The sequence below is a fragment of the Rhineura floridana genome, chromosome 2 (genome assembly GCF_030035675.1).
Source record: "Rhineura floridana isolate rRhiFlo1 chromosome 2, rRhiFlo1.hap2, whole genome shotgun sequence".
NCBI classification, from domain to species: domain Eukaryota; kingdom Metazoa; phylum Chordata; class Lepidosauria; order Squamata; family Rhineuridae; genus Rhineura; species Rhineura floridana.
This window is the reverse complement of record NC_084481.1, coordinates 226,829,326-226,848,277: the sequence shown is the minus strand read 5'-3', so window position 1 is coordinate 226,848,277 and position 18,952 is coordinate 226,829,326. Positions and strand designations below refer to the sequence as shown.

Genomic DNA, 18,952 nt, shown 5'->3' with positions numbered 1-18,952 from the left:
TCGTCGAAGGTGTGTGTGTGGGAGGGATCAGTTGCCCCAGCCTGGATGCACTATAACCCCCATTTTACTGCTGCTGCTGCTGCTGCAGCAGCAGCAATAATAATAATAATAATAATAATGTTTCTAGCATTTGGAGAACCTGAGATATGAGGCAAAATGTGCAGGCACTATTCTTCTCATTCAGTTAGTGAAAAATTTGCCTGCTTTCACTTTAAGGCAATTTTCTTATTCAGAGTATTTTCTCCCCCCTCAAAAAAAAAAAAATTCTGAGGACTTTTTCCTCCAAAGAGTTCAAGCTAGTGTACATAGGAGCTACCCCCCTTTTATCCTCACAACAACCCTGTGAGGTAGGTTAGGCTAAAAAGTGAGAATGACTCCCTGCCTCCAAGTCACTCAACAGAGCTTCATGGCTAGGCAAGGATCTGAAATCTTGCCTTCTGTGAATATACACCCCACCAGCCTGCCCTCTGTCATCAAAATGTGAAACCACATAGAATAGACACAACACTTTCCATCTCCTGAGAGTCTCTTTGCATAGCCCAAAGGGTAAAAACAATTTCTCTCTCTAATTGCTGTTCAGCGCTTTGATCATAGATATTCCCCACGCTGCCTGGCTGCTCTCATAGCCCAGACTCTTGAAGCCTTATAGTCCTATAGGAAGGAGAAAGACGTCCCTGCTCTCCCCGATGACAACCCCAGGCTTCTACATTTCCACGTCTCCATGAGCCTCCTAGCACAGCATTCACAGCCCCCTAAGAGAAAGTGGCCTTTCCTAGTACCATAGACGCACACAGCACAGACACATAAAGTTGCACAGCCCTATGAGGTCCTGTTGAAAGGACACTCTCCCTGCTCCCAAACATCGTAGGGCTCTCTTGTAGAACTTCACGACCCCATAGAGTCCACGGAGTGGCCACGGACTGCTCTGTATCCAAGCCTGGTAGCACAGATGTTCTTTGCATCTCTTTGAAGCCTCGCAGCCCAGTAAAGTCCTATAGAATGGACGCATGTACTTCACCTCCTCTCCTATATTATTTATGGCACAAATGCATCTCCATAGAGCCTCACAGCACAAGCGCATTGTACCACCCCACAGAATGGGCCCATGTTACAAATGTTTCCCGTTGCCTCCTGCAAATGTTGCCACTGATATCACAGGAGAGTCCCGTAGAACAATGCCTTCCCCTTCCCCCCAAATATATACAGATCATAGCACAGGCTGTTGTGTTTTAAATTGTTTTTAAAAGATGTGTTTTAAATTTGTATATTTGTTTTTAATGTTTTTAGTTACTGTAAACCGCCCAGAGAGCTTCGGTATACAAATAAAATAAAATAAGTAAAAGAGCCCCACTGTTCCCATAAAGCCCCCATGTAACAGATAAGTGTAGAGCAGGTCTCCCCACCCATTACACAGATACTTCTCAAAGTTCCAGAATTTAACATTCTTCCTACCGGGCTGGGTAGGTGGGTGAGGGATCCATGTGGGCCTATATAAGAAGTTTTTTCAGCCCTGGAGTACTGTGGAACAGATGCTAATTCCGATGAATAGGGAAGAGGCTTGGGGAGAGGAAAGAGAGAATAATGCAGTCTTAACCACTTCTACTCAGAAGAAGTCTCACTGAATTCAAAGTGGCTTACTCTCAGGTAAGGGGGGTTCGGATTGCAGCCTAAATCACAGATCCGGTATACCCCGTAGGTGGTAGTCAACTAAATAATTCCATAATTAAAATATAATAATACTAATAATTAATTGCACAACAAGGCTTTCATCCTCCTCTTCCCCCTGCATGCCTCCTAAATGTATTCTGGGGGTTGCCCCCAACCCTCCAGAGCAGATTTGGGGACAGCAACAGGCACATGGGAGAGTGTTCTTGCACTCGGGTCCTGCTTGCGGGCTTCCCCCAGGCACCTGGTTGGCCACTGTGAGAACAGGATGCTGGACTAGATGGGCCACTGGCCTGATCCAGCAGGCTCTTCTTATGTTCTTATGTTCTTACATGCGGGGGTGGTGGTGGGGGAAGTCCCATTGCTCAAGTGGAAATCGTTACACTTATGCAGTTATTTAGCTGAATACCACCCATATCTCTATGTTTCTCAGGCTCTGGATGCCTATTAAATAGACATAAAAGCATAATGTAGTAAATGAACTAAAAAAAATCAGCCATTTCCTCAGCACCATAGTATCCCTCCCCAAAAAGCATTACTGCAAAACTATCAGCGTCTCTCTCCGCAGACCATGGGAGTCCATTAGGCTAGCCTGGAGATCCACTAGCTCTATCAGTAATGTTATTAAGCTTGAGTTTTAGTGTATGGAACAGGGTTGGCTCCGGCACAGTCTTACGCAGCCATTCCCTGGCTCCATTTTCTGTTTTTATTGCCACTTTCCAGGTCAAGGAACAAATTACAGTTGGAAAGCTCACATTTTGATTACATATCTTCTAAGTTCTGGCTCTTAGAAACCCCTACAGTCACAAGACTTGGCTGAAAACACTTGTTTTAAGTTTTTTATCTTTTATTTTTATCTTTTAAGTTCTTCTATTCTGACTCGTGTATGCACGTATGTGTGTGTATGTGCATGCGTAATGCATTTTATGTATTTTAATTGTATTTTAATTTATTGTAATGTTTGTGTTTTTATTGTGTATTTTATTATATATGTGTGCAATTTTATTGTAGCTGCCCTGAGTGCCCTATTGTAGGGTAGAAGGGCGGGATAGAAATATTTTAAACAAACAGATAAATAAATAAAAATATATTGAGTTAGAAAATCTAGTGATGCTGAGAAATTTTTCCCCTCCTAGCCATGTAATATTGCTGGGGGGGAAATTCAGAACATTTTTATTTTAACTAGTTAGATCACTAGCAATTAGAATTTGGCCTTCCCGGACTTCCCCTATTTTGTTTTCTAGGTCTACTTCAGTGGTTCTCAAACTTTTTTGGTTTGTGGCGCACTGTAAATCATATAAAAATTTTCTGGCGCACTTCGTTTACAAAATTAAAAATATATTAATATATTTTAAACTATGCATAAGAATAAACGATAGAAAACTATTACTTATCCTATACAAATGGGTTTCTTCTCATTTTTATAATATACTTTCATGTTTTGAGGCACACCTAGCCACCTCTTAGGGCGCACCAGTGTGCCTGGGCGCACTGTTTGAGAATCAGTGGTCTACTTACTCATTGTGAGGTATGGATCTATCTATGTCATTCAAAACTGGTGTTAGCCACCTGGAGTCCTCAGAATATGTTGGGATGTAAATACATATTTTAAATTGACCCCACTGTAGTAGTATTTATTTATTTATTTATTTATTTATTTATATCCTGCCCTTCCTCCCATAGGAGCCCAGGGTGGCAACGAAAACACTAAAAACACTCTAAAACATCTTAAAAAACAGACTTCAAAATACATTAAAACAAAACATATTTTAAAACATATTAAAAACATTTTTTTCTGTAAAAACATCTTAAGCAGTTGCAACACAGATGTAGACTGGGATAAGGTCTCTGCTTAAAAGGCTTGTTGAAAGAGGAAGGTCTTCAGTAGGCACCAAAAAGATAACAGAGATGGTGCTTCTCTAATATTTAAGGGGAGGGAATTCCAAAGAGTAGGTGCCACAACACTAAGGATCTGCTTCCTATGTTGTGCAGAATGGATTTCCTGATAAGATGTATTTGCAGGAGGCCATCACCTGCAGAGTGCAGTTATCGAGTGGGTATATAAGAAGATCTCTCAGGTAGTAATTGTATTAGATTTTAAAGAAACGTTTTTATGTTCAAACATATACCTTAGTGCGTTTGAGAGTATGTGTCTATGAGGTAATGGCTTTTTGGCTGCATTTGCTTTGGCCTTGTAGGATTGCTTTTCCCCAGATGAAGACTTCACAATGTAACAGTGTGTTTGCTTCTATCATTTACAGACCCCTCTGAATCAGGCATCATCTGGTGCTTCCTTTGGCTTCTCGGTGTTTAATTTAATGAATGCTATCATGGGCAGTGGGATACTTGGATTGGCATATGCCATGGCCAAGACAGGAATCATTGGATTTAGGTATGTTGCTAGTGTCAATTATATTTTTAAGTAGTCTATGAGAGTTTTATAAAAGTTGTATATTAATCCTTATGTCAGGGATGTGGAATTTAACTAAACCCCAGCAATACCATGTGATATTTAAAAAAAAAAAAAAGTTAGCTTCAGAAATACCAAATAAATTTAACTGTTAAAATCCCAACTTTTCCCATGATCCCCACCACCACACACACAGCAGTATAAAATTGTAGAATCCTGGGGGAATAGATTGGACAACACCACTTTAGATGTTGGAGGTGCCATTTTTAATGCTCCCCTCTTTTTTTAATTAAAAAAAAGCAAAACTTCCTGCAAGTACAAAACTGACACTTTAGGAACAAATGTTTTAGCCCAGCATCCTTTTCTACTAGTTTTCTACTTGGGGAAAGCTTTTAGTTCTGTGGTAGAGCACATACTGTGCGTACAAAAGTCTCCAGGTTCACTCCTGTCATTTCCAGGTACGGCTGAGCAAGACTCATGTCTTGAACCCCTGGAGAGTCACTACCAGTCATTGTAGCCCGCTGGTCTTCAACTGGTGAGTTTGGACCCACTGTCAGACTGTGGCCCGATCAAAGGTGTGTCTTAACAGCAGTACTCCCACTATACAGATATATGGTAGAAAAATCAAGAAATGGATCCCCAAATGCATTTTTGGGTTAAAGGTGGGTCCCGGGTCTGAAAAGGCTGAAGGCTGGTGTAGACAATACTGAGCTGAATGGGTCAGTGATGCGACTTAGCATAAGGCAGCTTCCCATGTATTTTGCAGATAAGTTTTTTTTATTGATCTCCCACTTGGAGTCTGAACTGCTATTATCCATTCTGCCATTTCAGAACTTTTACAAAATCATTCTACTGTACTTGTAGACTTAGTTTTCTGTCTGGTTAGAACCTACCTTATACCAGGTTAGACTATTTGTCCATCTAGCCCAATGTTGTCTACTCTGACTGGCAGCCACTCTCCAGGGTCTCAGGCAGAAGTCTTTCCCATCACCTGCTACCTCATCATTCTAACTAGAGATGCCAGGAATTGAACCTGGGACCTTAAAAGACGGGCTCTATCACAAATCAGTCTCTTCCACTGTTGTCCCTCTCTCTCCTGATTCTAGCCACCAAATGTTTATTCAAAAGAAAAGACCCTGTGAAACCCTAGAATACGTCCAATTTTGGGCTTTGATGTATGAACACTACCGTTTGACAACATTGTGCAGTTACCTATTTTGATGTGTTGATAAATGTTTGCAAGCCATAGCTCACTATTTCTGGCTTGGAAACTGAAACTGGGGTGATTTACATTGACCTGGTTCATGCATGAGGTTAAACCATAGTTGATTAAACTGTGTCTTAGTGTTATGTGTGACTTAATTATAATTTGTTTGATGCCAACAAACCACAATCTGAAACTCTGGTTTGTTGTTGGCATACAAACCATGGCTTGGCATTATGTGTGAATCCAGCACCCTTCCTTAAACTTGGTTTGTTTGGCTAACTACATGCTCACCAAGCTACAAGGGCAAATATTGAAGAAAGAAGCCATGGTTTGTTTGATCACCTGAGGGATAACTTGTGGTTGACACATGGTTTATTCAACTATGGTTTAACCAAAGCATGGCTTAATGTTATGTGTGAACCAGGCAATTGCCAGTGCTAGATTTAAACAGGCTGGAACTACATCTTGTGATGGCAGGTAGATCACCCAGCAGTTGCCGTATTCCCTTGCACTGGTCAGGAGAGGGGTATTGCTATTTGCCATCAGCCATCAGCACACAGGCAAATAGCAAATTAAATGGTGGTCTAAAATGTTCTTTACCAGAGCATAGATTGTGAAATGATTCAGGAATGGTCTTTTTGCCATATATGGGTAAGTCATAAAGGAACCTAATTTTGTCACACAAAAACAAAATGCAAAAAGAAAGCAGAACATGGAAAATATTGAGTAATCAGCAGTGGTATAAATTTCTTTAACAATGAACCATAACATGAGGAAATAATGTTGTTTTTGCTTGCTGTTTCTGAAAAAAACACAACCTCCTAACAATCCATTAAAGAGAATGTATATTGTGTGGCTTTGATCACTCCTCTTTTCTGTCCTAGTGTGTTGCTGCTGATTGTTGCCGTCCTTGCATCTTATTCTGTTTTTCTGCTGCTTAGTATGTGCATTCATACTGGTAAGTGAAGATGGTACACAGTGTTATAATCAGATAAGCCTTTAGAATGGGCAAGCTAGAAATACATTCAGAATTTGCAAAGTACATTTCAAGGGCTAACCTGATTGCTGTGGTTAGTGCCATATGAGAGCAAGTGTGGTGTAATGGTTAAAAGTGTTGGACTAGGACTTGGGAGACCAGAATTCAGATCCCCACTCACCCATGAAGGTCACTGGGTGACCTTGTGCCACTCACTGCCTCTCAGCTTAACCTATCTCACTGGGTTGTTGGGAGGATAAATTGAGACGGGGGAGAACCACATATCCCACCTCAAACTCCTTGGAGGAAAGGTGGATATAAATGTAATAAATACAAATATAGGCAATTCATTACTACTCCTCTGATACATTGTTATATTGCAGTGATTTTCAAACAACATAGAACCCTTTCTGTGTTGTGTTGTCTGATCATAAAATCACACAAGGCCCCTTTGTGTCGTAGAAGATTTTGGAGCATGTTTCTGAGTGTATCGTCCATTTGTGCAAAGTACAGGCCAAGCCTATTGGACCTCATTGTTGCCCCCCCGCCCCGCCCCGCCCCCAGAACTGAAAGGCCACTCTGGAAAGGGGACGATCAGTAGCGCTAGACAAACTGTCTTTAAAAGAAGCTTGTCTGCCATTTCTAAATGTCTGATTGAGAAACCACTGTTTAAACCTAGTTTCCCCAGTTTGAAAATTGCTCTTTAAAAGGTAATGCCATACTCTTTAAATATTGCACTACACCCAGTTTTGTTCGTCTGAATTGTTGAGGAACATACCAAGATTATAAGTTAAGATGAGATGAGTGGTTAATTTGACAAGGGGGCTTCAGTAACTTTAGATGCAATCAGAGCCATTGGTCTGGACAATGGGGGCTCTATGGCAGATCATAGCATAGCTTCCTTCCTCCTCCTGTTCCAAAGCACCTCTTTGTTAACACTGCCTTTTAGGCTTCTGACCCACCAAAGTAGAACCACCTGTGTTGCTCCAAATGCTTTTAGAGTTTCTAAGTTTTATTTGCCAATTTTTTCCTGCCTTGTTATTAATTGACTGCTGCTTCTCTTATTTTATTTTTATGTTATATATTTAATGTTGTTGTAATAATGTTCATTTTTATTATAATGTAAGCACCTTGAAAAGTTGTGAATCATAAACCAGGATAGGCATATAAATAAATAATAGTTATGGAATATTTTCATGCACTTACTCAGAATTTTACAGTTCTGTAATATATTAATCCAGTAAGCCTGAGGAACTTCATGATTGAACTATCACTTACAGTCCCATCCTAACCTCCCAACTGGGAGAAGTTCGGATGTGGTGTATTTCTCCCCACCTCTCCAGCTTCCACTTGCTGAGGTAAAGCCCTGCTGGAAGTTAATGCCAGTCTAAAGAGCGAAAAGGGGGTAGGGAGTGGGCATGTGGGGGGGGGCAGAGAGAGGAATGTACAAAGTTACACCGCATCCTAACTCCATTCATTCACTGGTCGCACCCACAGAGCTTGGTGTACCTTGCACCACCAAAATTGCAGGTTTAGTTAAATTCACCCCACAGGGATCAATGGAATGGCAGCAAATTAAAGTTTATACTGCTCTCTCCAATCCTAGCTACACAACCCTTGGCCAGGAAAAGTTAGGGTATAGCTTAAGTTACACTGGGGATACAGTCGCATTTCTGCCCTCGGTCATATCTGCCTGGGTAGGATTGCTCTGCCTGAACAGGAATGGCCAAGTTCTATATTCTTAGGGGCTTTTCTATTCTTCAGACCATGGTCTGAGAGGTGGAATAGTGTCAAATTCCCTAGCAATAAGGGCTTCACGCTCACAGAGCACACAGGCACAGCTGGAGCATTACGTACAAAATGAGATGTCACATCAAAGTGTAGAATCTGTTCATTACAACTTGAAAACATGTATTTCTCTTAACACTGGAACTGTGGGTAAGCTTTAAATCTGGGTGTGGTTAAAAAATTTCAGGACCAGATAAAATTGCTCCAGGGCTGGATTCTTCTTGCAGGCAATCCCTCGACCATCCCTGACTCAGATTATCCCTCCATAGAGTAGTTCGGTTCTGCCAGCCAGCCAAGAGGAAACATTCTTGCATGGCTGAAAGAGCGTTGTGTGTATTTTACACTGAAAGGTCCCAGGCTCTATCTTTGGCATCTTCCAGTAGGATTGAGAAACACTGTCTGAAATCCTGGAGAGCCAGTGTCGTTGGAGGCCAGGGATGGGGAAGCTGTGGCTGTCTAGTGTTGCTGAACTCCATCTCCCATCAGCCGTAGCCCACATGGCCAATGGTCAGGGATGAGGGGGAGTTGTAGTCTGACAGCATCTAGAGGGCCCCAACTTCCCCACCGATTGTGTAGATGTTACTGAGCTAGATGAACTGGTCCAATTCATAAGACAGCTCCTTGTTATGTTCCTGAGTGGCCTACTTAAGCATAAGCAGCATGTTTGGGGGCTAAACGACCAACCTATACTCCAACTGCGCCATTTTAGATATCTTGACCTTACTTTTACTCAGTCTCTCTCCTGGAAGTTACATTCTGAAGCAATGAACCTTAAGACCTCTAATTCCATCCACTCGTCATACCGTTTTTTCCACCTTAACGGTGGAAAACTAGTTCCGCCTGTAGTCGAGGTCTTCCAAAAGAAATTCACCCCAATCCTACTTTACGGTGCTGAGATTTGGGGTTATGCAAAGATCCCTTCCTTAGAGAAGCAACAAAATGCTTTTGCCTGTAGGATCCTAGCCCTCCCTAAAGGGACCCCATCTGCCCTTTTAAGATCGGAACTAGGACTATATTCCCTAACAGCGTTAGCTCATGTAGCCCTCGCCTCCTTTTGGCTTAGATTAGCTGGCATGGATGATTCAAGGTTACCTAAAAAATGCTATCTAGAACAACTTCGTAACCCTGATCCAAACAATTGGCTTACTAGGACTAAATCTATTTTAGCCTTTTACGGGATTAGTATTGAAACTGCCCCCTCACATGTTTCCTCTAGAGCTAGAGCACGACTCAGGGATAGAATTCTTTTTTATGTCTCGAGGTGGGATTTGGCATATGCCTCCCAGTCCTCCTTCTCGCATTGGTTCCCAATGTATAAAACAGCATTCTCTCTGGAGCCCTATTTTTCTTTTTTAAAATCACCATGGCTGAGATCTGTTTTTACTGCCCTTTGTTTTCAGACCATGCCCTCAGCGTATCTGGAAGGGAGATATAGCCAGACTCCTATACACCTCCGATGCTGCCCATGCAACTCAGGTGAAGTGGGGGATATCTCTCACTATTTGTTGTTCTGAACCCTTTATAAAGACCCTCAGGCCAAGTTCCTATCCTCCATTAATCTTAAGAATAGGACCCCTCTGGAACAAGTTTGCATTTTATTAGCGGGCAATGACCCTTTTATAACGCATCAAGTTGCTCTTTTTGGTCATGCGGCTGCCAAAATTAGAGCTAAACTTTTCAGATAGCTTCTTTTATTTACCAATTTTATTACGGCTTTTTAAGTCACCCATAGTTTTACATTGATGTAATTATAGCTATGCATTCACTTATTCGATACCCTTTATGTGATTTTAACAAGTGGTGTAAATTCTGTAAATGTTTGTTTTCTTAATTTATGTTTTGTATGTTTGTGGTGGCTCATGAGCTGTAAGCAATAAAGAACTAAGCAATAAAGAACTCACCTGCCATTTTCTTCCTGACATCTGAATAGCCACTGCCTAGAAAAAGTGCCTGTGGCAGGTCTGATGCTTAAAATGACAGCCCATGAAGTTTGCTCACAAAAGATCTGCTCTTCAGTAAGCATCCTAATATGCTGCTTCAAGGACTTCTCAAGAACAGATTTGCTCAAGGAGAAGGGATTCCAGCTTGCCTTTGGCGAAAAGGCGTCTTTGCAAGCAGCTTCTAATCAGTTTCATTTTGGGGAATGGAGGGGAAATCTACTCTACTAGTATTGTTTTGTTGGTTGGTGTATGCATGAAATTAACTGGACAAGAACAGGTTCAGCAGCAGATCTGAGGGGCCTGTTGGTAAACTGGCATTGTGGAGTGAAGGCCAGAGAAGTTTGTTTGTCCCGTGGAACAAACTTAACCTTTTTTGGGTCACAGACTCCTTTGGGAATCTGATGACAGCTGGGCATCCCAACAAATAAATAAATACAATTAATTTTATTGCATCGGAAATAGGTTTTTTTATGGACTTCCGGGAAGGGTGACTTCGCTTGTGCCTGCTTTTGGGACGGGCTCCCACCTCAAAAGAAGCTTATTCAGATATAAATCAGTCAGAACTTTTTTTTTTGACTGATGAAATTTCTCCCGGGCAGGGAGAAACGTAGAGATCAACCTCAAAAGCCTGTTTTTGTTGGGAGGACTGGATTTCATTAATTTATGAGATAAGGTCCAGCCAACAATGCCGGACGGACTTCCGAACAAGCTCTATCTGTTTAAGCGATACGTTTATCTTTTCTTTAAAGAGAGAACGGACTAACAGGCAAGCACCCTTCTTTCTATTATTTTTTTTACTTGGTCTAAATTGTTGCAGCAAAAGGAGATTTGTCAGATTGATCGGCTTTGGACAACTTCTGGGTGAGCTATAACTCTTCTCTGTTATTCACGAAATTAACAGCCTATCTCTGTTTCTGTCGCAAAAAGCTGTCCTGGAAGTGCATTCTAAAGATATAAACAGAAGAGGGATTTCTATTCCTGATTTCTATTCCGAGGAATATTATATTGTCTGGGACTATTCTCTTTTTGGTTTATTTTATTTTGACGAATCTGCTTCTTCACGACGCCACTAACTGTTTTGATGCTGGGAACTAAATTTGTTTTGCATTCTTGAACATAGAGAGATAAGGCAGGCTGCTCTGTTTATACTGTGATGTCATCAAGCCTGGAATATTAACCCAATTGTTGCTGAAATAAGAAGTGGTTCTTCTTTATTTTTGTTTTGCTTTGTTTTCGTGGTTTTAAAAATGGCAATCAAGAAAGTGGCTGAGAATCTGGAAGTAACTATGTTTCAGAAAATAATGGATGAGATTGAGATAACGAAACAAACCCTGCGACAGGGTAGTAAGGAGTTGAAAATTGAACTGAGCAAAATGACGCAGGAGCTTAAAGAAATAGGGGATCCTGTGAGAGAGGAGAATGAGATCAGAGATGAGAAAAGAAAAAATAAAGGGAAGATACAAGCCCTGGAGATTGGAACAAATGTGGAATTGGAAAAAGATCTGGAGTTTATGGATTTTAGAAATAAAATCTACTGTTTGGAATTTAACGTTATCTCTGAAGAAATTAATGAAGATATTAGAGATAAAGTTATCAATGGCTTGGATAATCTTTTGGACTGGAATGACGTGATGGAGTTTGATATGGAGAAAATCTATGGAATTAACTGCAGCCATGTGACAATGGAAAAACTCTCAAGAGATGAGCCAGTGCATTTTGTAAAAAAGAAGAACAGAGGTATGACTTTACAACAGCATTTCAGCAACTTATTCAGAATGGATGGCAAGAAAATATTTGGGATAGAGGAAATTCCCATCAGACTCTTATTATATGACTATGGCTACAACAGCAAGATTATTATGGAATACTGATAATGGAAGATTGGACACTGAAATTACTGGACTTAACAGGACTATTGGAGATGGAAGATGGAACTAATAGGGATAATGGAATAATGGCTATTGAAATTATTGAACCTAACAGATTTTGATGAGATGGATTAATCGAAATGTTTATTTGGACTATGGTTATGACAATAAGATTATTATAATTATTAACGAGATGGATTAATCGACATGTTTATTTGGAGAAAAATTGATAGATATATTTCTTAAAGAATTGAAACCTCTCTTTGACTTTTTGTGGAAAGAATAAAGTAATGTTTATGAGATTTGATGATTAATTAAGATAACTACTGGAGGAAAGTGATTTTATAATATGATTTAAGAGACAGGATTGTTATATATAGTAGACCTATAACTGATTTGATCTGTGACAAATGGGAAGTCAATATTTTATTTTTTTTGTTTAATTATTTTTGTTTTGTTTTGTTTTTTGTCTTTGAATGTTTTATGATTTTGTTTTGTATGTTTTATGAAAATTTGAATAAAAATTATTGTAAAAAAAAAGGAAATAGGTTTTTTTATGTGTGCTTGTGCCTGGTTCACAGACCCCCTGAAGCCTGACCATGGACCACAGGTTGCGAACCCCTGCTCTAACATGCCCGTGCCCTTCCAGTACTGCCACCTTCTGTCTATGACTGCTTATTCATTAGCAGTACTTCCTGCTAATTTTATAGCTAGCCCCGACTGGAGGCCACTCCACTATGCTATCCGTGGATGCTTGTGATAGTGCAGTGCTTGCCTAGAACTAGGAAATAAGTTCCGCTGGAGTTCAGTGTACCCTACTTCCAATCCATGAAAGAGAAAGGGAACTCTTTCACGGCAAACCTAAAGCAGGGGAGGCTGACCCCACTGTTTGGGAGCCTGATCTGATCAATTTTAGCAGCAAACAACAAAAATTTAAGTAGACACTGGTGGAGTGGGTGGAGTCCAACTCCTGATGGGAATGCCAATTGCCCCCTCCCCGGTCATCAGAACAATCATTTGATGAGCAGAGGTGGCAGCAACCCCCCCCCAATTGATCTGCAGTTGAGGAGAGTTGTGAGCCTGTGTGCATGCATGCAAGAGCATGTGTCAGAGAGCGTGGGTGGCCACATGCACTGTGGCATGTGGTCCCCAGAGAGTTGATGAAGAGTGAATGCAGCAAAAAAAGGTTAGCCACCCTTGCCTTAAAGCATGATGTGGGCACATGTATTCTTACTTGCTCGCTTTTACAGTATTTGTTTTGCCTGGATTTGCATCAGGGATATGAGAGAAAGAATGAGACTGAGCCAGCATATATATATGCATACCCCAACTTTCCAAGTACAATATTTCCAGTATATCTTGGCCCTGCTCTTGTCTGTTGTGTCACCCTCATTTTCATTTCTCCACTTCTTAGCCTGCCTTTTTCCAGTGACAGGGCTTCGTGTGTGAAAACGTTTATTCTCTCTTTCCTTATTCCTTTTGTTCGCCATAGCTGGCTCTGCTCCTTCTCTGGCTTTCCCTGATTCTTTTCCAAGGCTGCTGCTCCCTGTCTTCCACTTGCACACGGCCTATATTCTTGTTCGACCGAGGTAGGGTCTGATTGTTACTTTTTATTATGTTATTAGTTATTTAAATAATGGCTTTTCCATAAAACTGGTCAAGTCAACTTATTAAAAAAACAGCAGTTAAAATGCAATAAGCAAATGTTAAAATCACAACAACAGCAAGTCAATACAGCAAGTCAATCGTAAACCAACACAGATTTATCTGGGGAAAAATAATGGATGTGATGGACACTGAAAACAGTGAGAAAAAACAAGATACCTCACCAGAGCCTGGCAGAGTGAGCAGAGAATAGAAGACCCGAGAGCAGAAAGTGGACTCCTTTGGGGCCTGAAGCTTTTCAGGAAGTTACGGCAAAAAGGTTTAGCTGGGACATTGAGCAATAGTTGATCTACACTTTTTCATACTGTTGTCCCTTTTTACCTCTTGTGTGATTCCCCCCTCCCCAGTATTGAGATGCAAAGTAGGATGGTATCTTCTATTGGGTTACTTCTGTTGGGTACAGGAGTACCCAACCTTTAAGCAGGATTCTTCATTGGGCCAAAGAGTTCTATGTAATGTAAAAGCTTGCACGCTCTTGCACTAACTGATTGCCATTTCCTTTGCCTCTACCATTCATTTGAGTAGCCCTCTTGCAAGAGAATGCTTCTCTCAGTTGTGCAGCATGTGTGTGTATCATGCCAAGTGCAATTTTTTCGTGAATTTGCCCCAAGTGTAAATATGTTAGTTTCTGTAATAGTAGAAAAATAAAACTTGAATCATTAGTTTGAAACTTTGTACTCAACAGCTCTAATTTCACTTTTTATAAACACAAAGGGCATGATCCACAATTCCAGGAAAGTTCAGTTTTTAGAGAGTGAAGTATGTGCTTTATGCTCTTAATGAAATTAGTGGGACTTAAAAGAGCTTACCTTTGGCTAGATTTAATATTTGGCACTTAATTGTCATTCCATCAGTAATATAGTGTTCAGCCTTATCTAATCCACGGAATTAGTGACTTTAGACATCTTCCATGGCTACTGTAATTATCCCTACAAAACCTTTTCTATCAGCATATCTAAGTCCTTGTGTGTGTGTTTTTTGAAAGAAGCCGCACATAGATTTATAGCAGAATAATTTGTACTTGTTAACATATGCATTAAAATATATGTAATCTGCCAGTGAATATTAATTTGGAATTATTTGTTTACTTCTAACAGCTGTTACTTCCTATGAAGATCTTGGTCTCTTTGCATTTGGCTCACCAGGAAAGGTAATTTCCAAACTTTATTTTATTCAATCCTTTTGTTTGTTGCTATTTTTAACAGAAATTATAGACCCAGTAAGCATGTTTATAAGGAAGCAGCAATGTGTTTCTAAATTACTGGTCCAAAGTTCTTCAGGGCTCCAGTGTGCACGTGGAATTCTCTGCATGCAAATTAGTAGTCTTTATTTATTCATTCATTCATTCTATTACTCAATAGCTGTTCACCAAGAAGTCTCAGGGTGGGTTGCAGCAATTTAAAAGCACGATGTAATATCAGTTAAAGATATCCATACTTCTCCAGCTTACATCTTCTTTGTGCACAGAGCTTCATACAAGCAGTGGAGCTGCTGAGTGTTAGCATATAACTTATGGAGGGTGGGCAGCTTGTTCATCTGTAAAGGCAACATTGGAAATCTATAATCACTTGGAGGACTATAGCTAATTTGAATTTCATTGTAATGAGCATGAATGATATCTAGCTATAGCTGTTGCTCAACTAGGAGCTACTGTGTATTTCATTAATTTCCTGGGATTGTGCTTCCACAGTTTCCAAGTGTTATATTGTAAAAGCAATCCCAAGTCAGAGCTTACTTCATTGGTATTTTCAATTATACATTTTAAAAAATAAATACTGACAGTAGAAAGATTTGGCTTTTGTTGTCTTCTGTTCCACAGTACTATACGGACACGCAACATCTTCCCTTGTAACATTAATTACTACTTCTGCTTTTTGTTACAAACATCATTTAGGTCTGACACAGAATAATGTTTCTACTTTTCCTAACATACTTTGCTGTTTTGGTAGGTTCTTGTGGGCAGCACAATCATTATACAGAACATGGGAGGTAAGAAATGTTAAACAGGAATTAATAATACTGAGGATCTTTCAGAGCTATCTTGAGAACAGTTATATAGTATATGTGTGGAAGAATGGGGGGAAATGATAGTAATTTGATCTAGCTATGGTTGACTGCCTTGTCTCCATGCATGTCTTGCATCCTCACAATTCACATCATGGTCCAGTTATTCTAAATATGAAAACGGCTTGAAATTGTTTTATTGCCCTTAAATTTATTGACACCTCAGCAGTATTCTGTTACAGATCATAGATATATTTACCTGCCTAGGCAAGGCTGGTGTAGCCATTGGAAAATTGGCTCTCTACGTAATCCTTTTGGCTACTAAACGAGAATACATCGTGCTTCTGTCCTATCCGCTCACACCAGTCCTTTCCAGGGGGAGAGGAGATGCAATCTGTCCCTTCTTGTTCTGCCTCATCTAGAATGTGCTGCAGCTGCTCCTGATGGACAAGTTCATGTCCAGAAGGAGCAGCAGCAGAGATCTCATGAGTGAACACCTCAGCCTGGCCTATTTACTCTTGAGTAAGTGCAATCTTCAGCCTTGTATTTGAAGACAGGCAGCTCTGCTGCAGCTCTTTCAAATCTGCCAGGTCAGGAAAGGTTCTTTTTTAAGCTGCCAGTAGCTCTTCCGTGTGATGTCTGTTCAGTCAGTCAACGGAATATAATGCAGGAAACAAGTTCCCCTTTTAAAAATCAGAGTGCTGATTCATGTCTCCACCTGGGATTTGGTGTCAGTAGTACCAGCTGTTCGCTGCATACATCCTAGGGGAGCAGGTTGGTATGAATACACCTATAGATACTTAACTGCCATCATGTTAAGTTGCTCCCGTATGCTTTGTGTGAGGAAGATTCTTAATGTAAACTGGAAGGACCAAGTGCCAGATATGAAAGTTACTGAGTGACTTCATAAATTCAACTCATGCTGCGCAATCATTTCTCTCCTTGTAAAGATGCTTAGAACTAGGTTACCTGCTTTCAGAATTCAGTCTAGCATCCTCCTTTGTAGAACAGGCTATGTTTTAAAGTGCAATAAACTCTTGATATTAACTCCAGGCAGGAGTATAAACACTCTAATGCCAGTGACTAAGGATTATTCATACATTCATATGTAATGGGGTGACATTACATAGTGAGAAACAATTTTTTATTTTTCCTATTTTACTTTACCTCTAAATAAATGTCATTAAACAAGTTGGGAATAAGCAGTGAAGGGCTTGCCAGACCTAGTACAAGAGCGCGCTGGTCAAAGGAAATTTGAGTCTTATTTTCCTCTCCCAACAGTTCATAACCTTAATTGTGTGTCACTTTTAATAAAGTTCTCCTGAGCAACCCTAAAGGCCTGAGCTATTACATACTGGGTTTTATCAAACTACTTATTCCATCCTCAACAATAATCCTGGCTGTCAGAAACCAAAGACATATCTGACAAAAATTCCTATTACTGATCAGTTCAAGAAGCAGCATTTGCACTTGGAAAATATTGTTTCAAGTTTTTAAATAACATTCATCGTTTGAATGGAAATTTCTGTGATCCTTCAGCATTTGGTGTTCTTGTTTCGCTGTCTTTCCGTAGGAATATACACTTTTCTGCTGCAAAGTGTGTGTATTTCTCTCTCTCTCTCTCTCTCTCTCTCTCTCTCACACACACACACACACACACACACACAACTCACACACACACACACAAAATAAAATTAAAGTCACTATAAAAGGATAGTCCTCTTGCGATAACCATATTTACATAATCCAGATATTACATGGACAGTCTTACTCTTTTGTCTGTATGTGACTGATTACATCTATAATAAATACATATCCCTAATTTTTGCTACATGGGCCATCTAATCAGCACTGCGCAGGCAGTTGGGGAGGTGGCTTAGTGGTTGTCACAAGGGCTAGTCAATCAACACTCTGAGTAGAAAGGATTGGGCTGTTTGTGTTACAGGTTTATAAAACTATTAATGCTGTAATGAAATTGAACGGCACTAGGTTCAGAATGATATGTACTCTTTCACATGATGCATAACTTATAGAATTCACTGCCACAAGATCTGGTGACAGCTACTGCCTTAGGTGGCTTTAAAAAGGTAAAGGTGTCCCCGCACTTATAGTGTGAGTCGTTTCCGACTCTTAGGGTGACGTCTTGTGACGTTTACTAGGCAGACCGTATATATGGGGTGGGATTGCCAGTTCCTTCCCCGGCCTTTCTTTACCCCCCAGCATATGCCGGGTACTCATTTTACCGACCACGGATGGATGGAAGGCTGAGTGGACCTCGACCCCTTGTACCGGAGATTCGACTTCCTCCTTCTGTTGGAATCGAACTCCGGCCGTGAGCAGAGCTTTGGCTGCGTTACCGCCACTTACCACTCTGCACCACGCTTTACAAGGCGATTAAACAAATACATGGAGCATCTCTCAATGTTTAGCAGCCTCTAAATTACAGGTGCTAGGCGGTAAGCCATGTGGGAGGGTTGTTTCATTTGTAGCCTGCTTAAAGGGGTTCCCAGAGGCAACTGCTTGGCCGCTGTTTGAAGCAGGATGCTGAACTGGATGAGCCTTCCTGGTTGTATCTAGTGATGTGCAAGTGGCGTTTTAGTTGTGCAATGGGACTTCCGCTTCTCCTCCTCTGAATAGGAGAAGAAGCAGAATTTTCCCCAAATCTGTCCCTCGCATGCCCCCAAAATCTACTTTGGAAGGTGTCCTAATCCTCTAGAGCAGATTTTGATGGCCGGGGGTGGGATGGGGTGGCTATCCAGGAAAGTAAAAGGAAGGGAAGTTATGTTGTGCGAGTTGAACAACAGCATTGGATCTTACTCTGTATTTGACCAGATTTTGTCTTGTGTTTAAAATATTTCCTTCCCATTTGGCTGATAATGCTTGCAAATTTTTAAAAAGAGATTGGAAGGGGAAAGGGCCGTTTCAGACTTACTACTGGAGTAATTCTTCTGGCTCAAACCCCTCCTGTAGCAAGGATGTTATCTCTAGGACAGGCCTAGAGGCCGAGTGTTGCTGGTAGACTTTGGGGTCGCAAACAAGCAGAGACTCGTGATTTAATAAGCTGTTAGAAGGCGCCTCTGACATAGCGCCACCGACACCGAGCCGTTTGTCAGGGTGATTGAATAGCAGTTTAGGGGGGGACATGTTCATAAAGTAGCGTTGTACCACAATGCCTTGCTTCCTTAACTTCTCCCTGGCGTTGAAAATCTGATTAGCAATAAAGGGAGTTTGAAATGTAATAATGAGTCGCCAGCAATTCACATTGGAAGACAAGTTGATCATACGCTTGATGTAATTTGAGCTTTGAAAAGACAGCAAAAATGGCCTAAGGCAGGTGTCCAAGTGCGGTATGCTCAGGGTTAGAGGCCAGGAACCAGGCACCCACGGGAGGCACGTAACCGCAAGCTTTTCTCGGATCAATTTTAATTT

At 40.8% G+C, this 18,952-nt stretch overlaps 1 protein-coding gene across 6 annotated transcripts in view; it reads left to right on the top strand.

The window, feature by feature from the left end:
* The window catches only part of SLC38A6 (solute carrier family 38 member 6), a 67,264-nt gene that overhangs the window by 768 nt on the left and 47,544 nt on the right, over window positions 1-18,952 (top strand). For 4 of the 6 annotated variants that reach the window (XM_061612404.1, XM_061612402.1, XM_061612406.1 and 1 more), the window contains exons 2-5: window positions 3,927-4,057; window positions 6,167-6,240; window positions 14,617-14,669; window positions 15,469-15,508. In XM_061612404.1, the coding sequence (XP_061468388.1) occupies window positions 3,984-4,057; window positions 6,167-6,240; window positions 14,617-14,669; window positions 15,469-15,508 (241 nt within the window). In that variant the 5' untranslated portion in view covers window positions 3,927-3,983. Of the gene's footprint in view, window positions 1-176; window positions 1,645-3,926; window positions 4,058-6,166; window positions 6,241-9,446; window positions 9,523-14,616; window positions 14,670-15,468; window positions 15,509-18,952 lie in introns of those variants that run through there. The other 2 variants (XM_061612405.1, XM_061612407.1) reach the window with 2 other exon arrangements.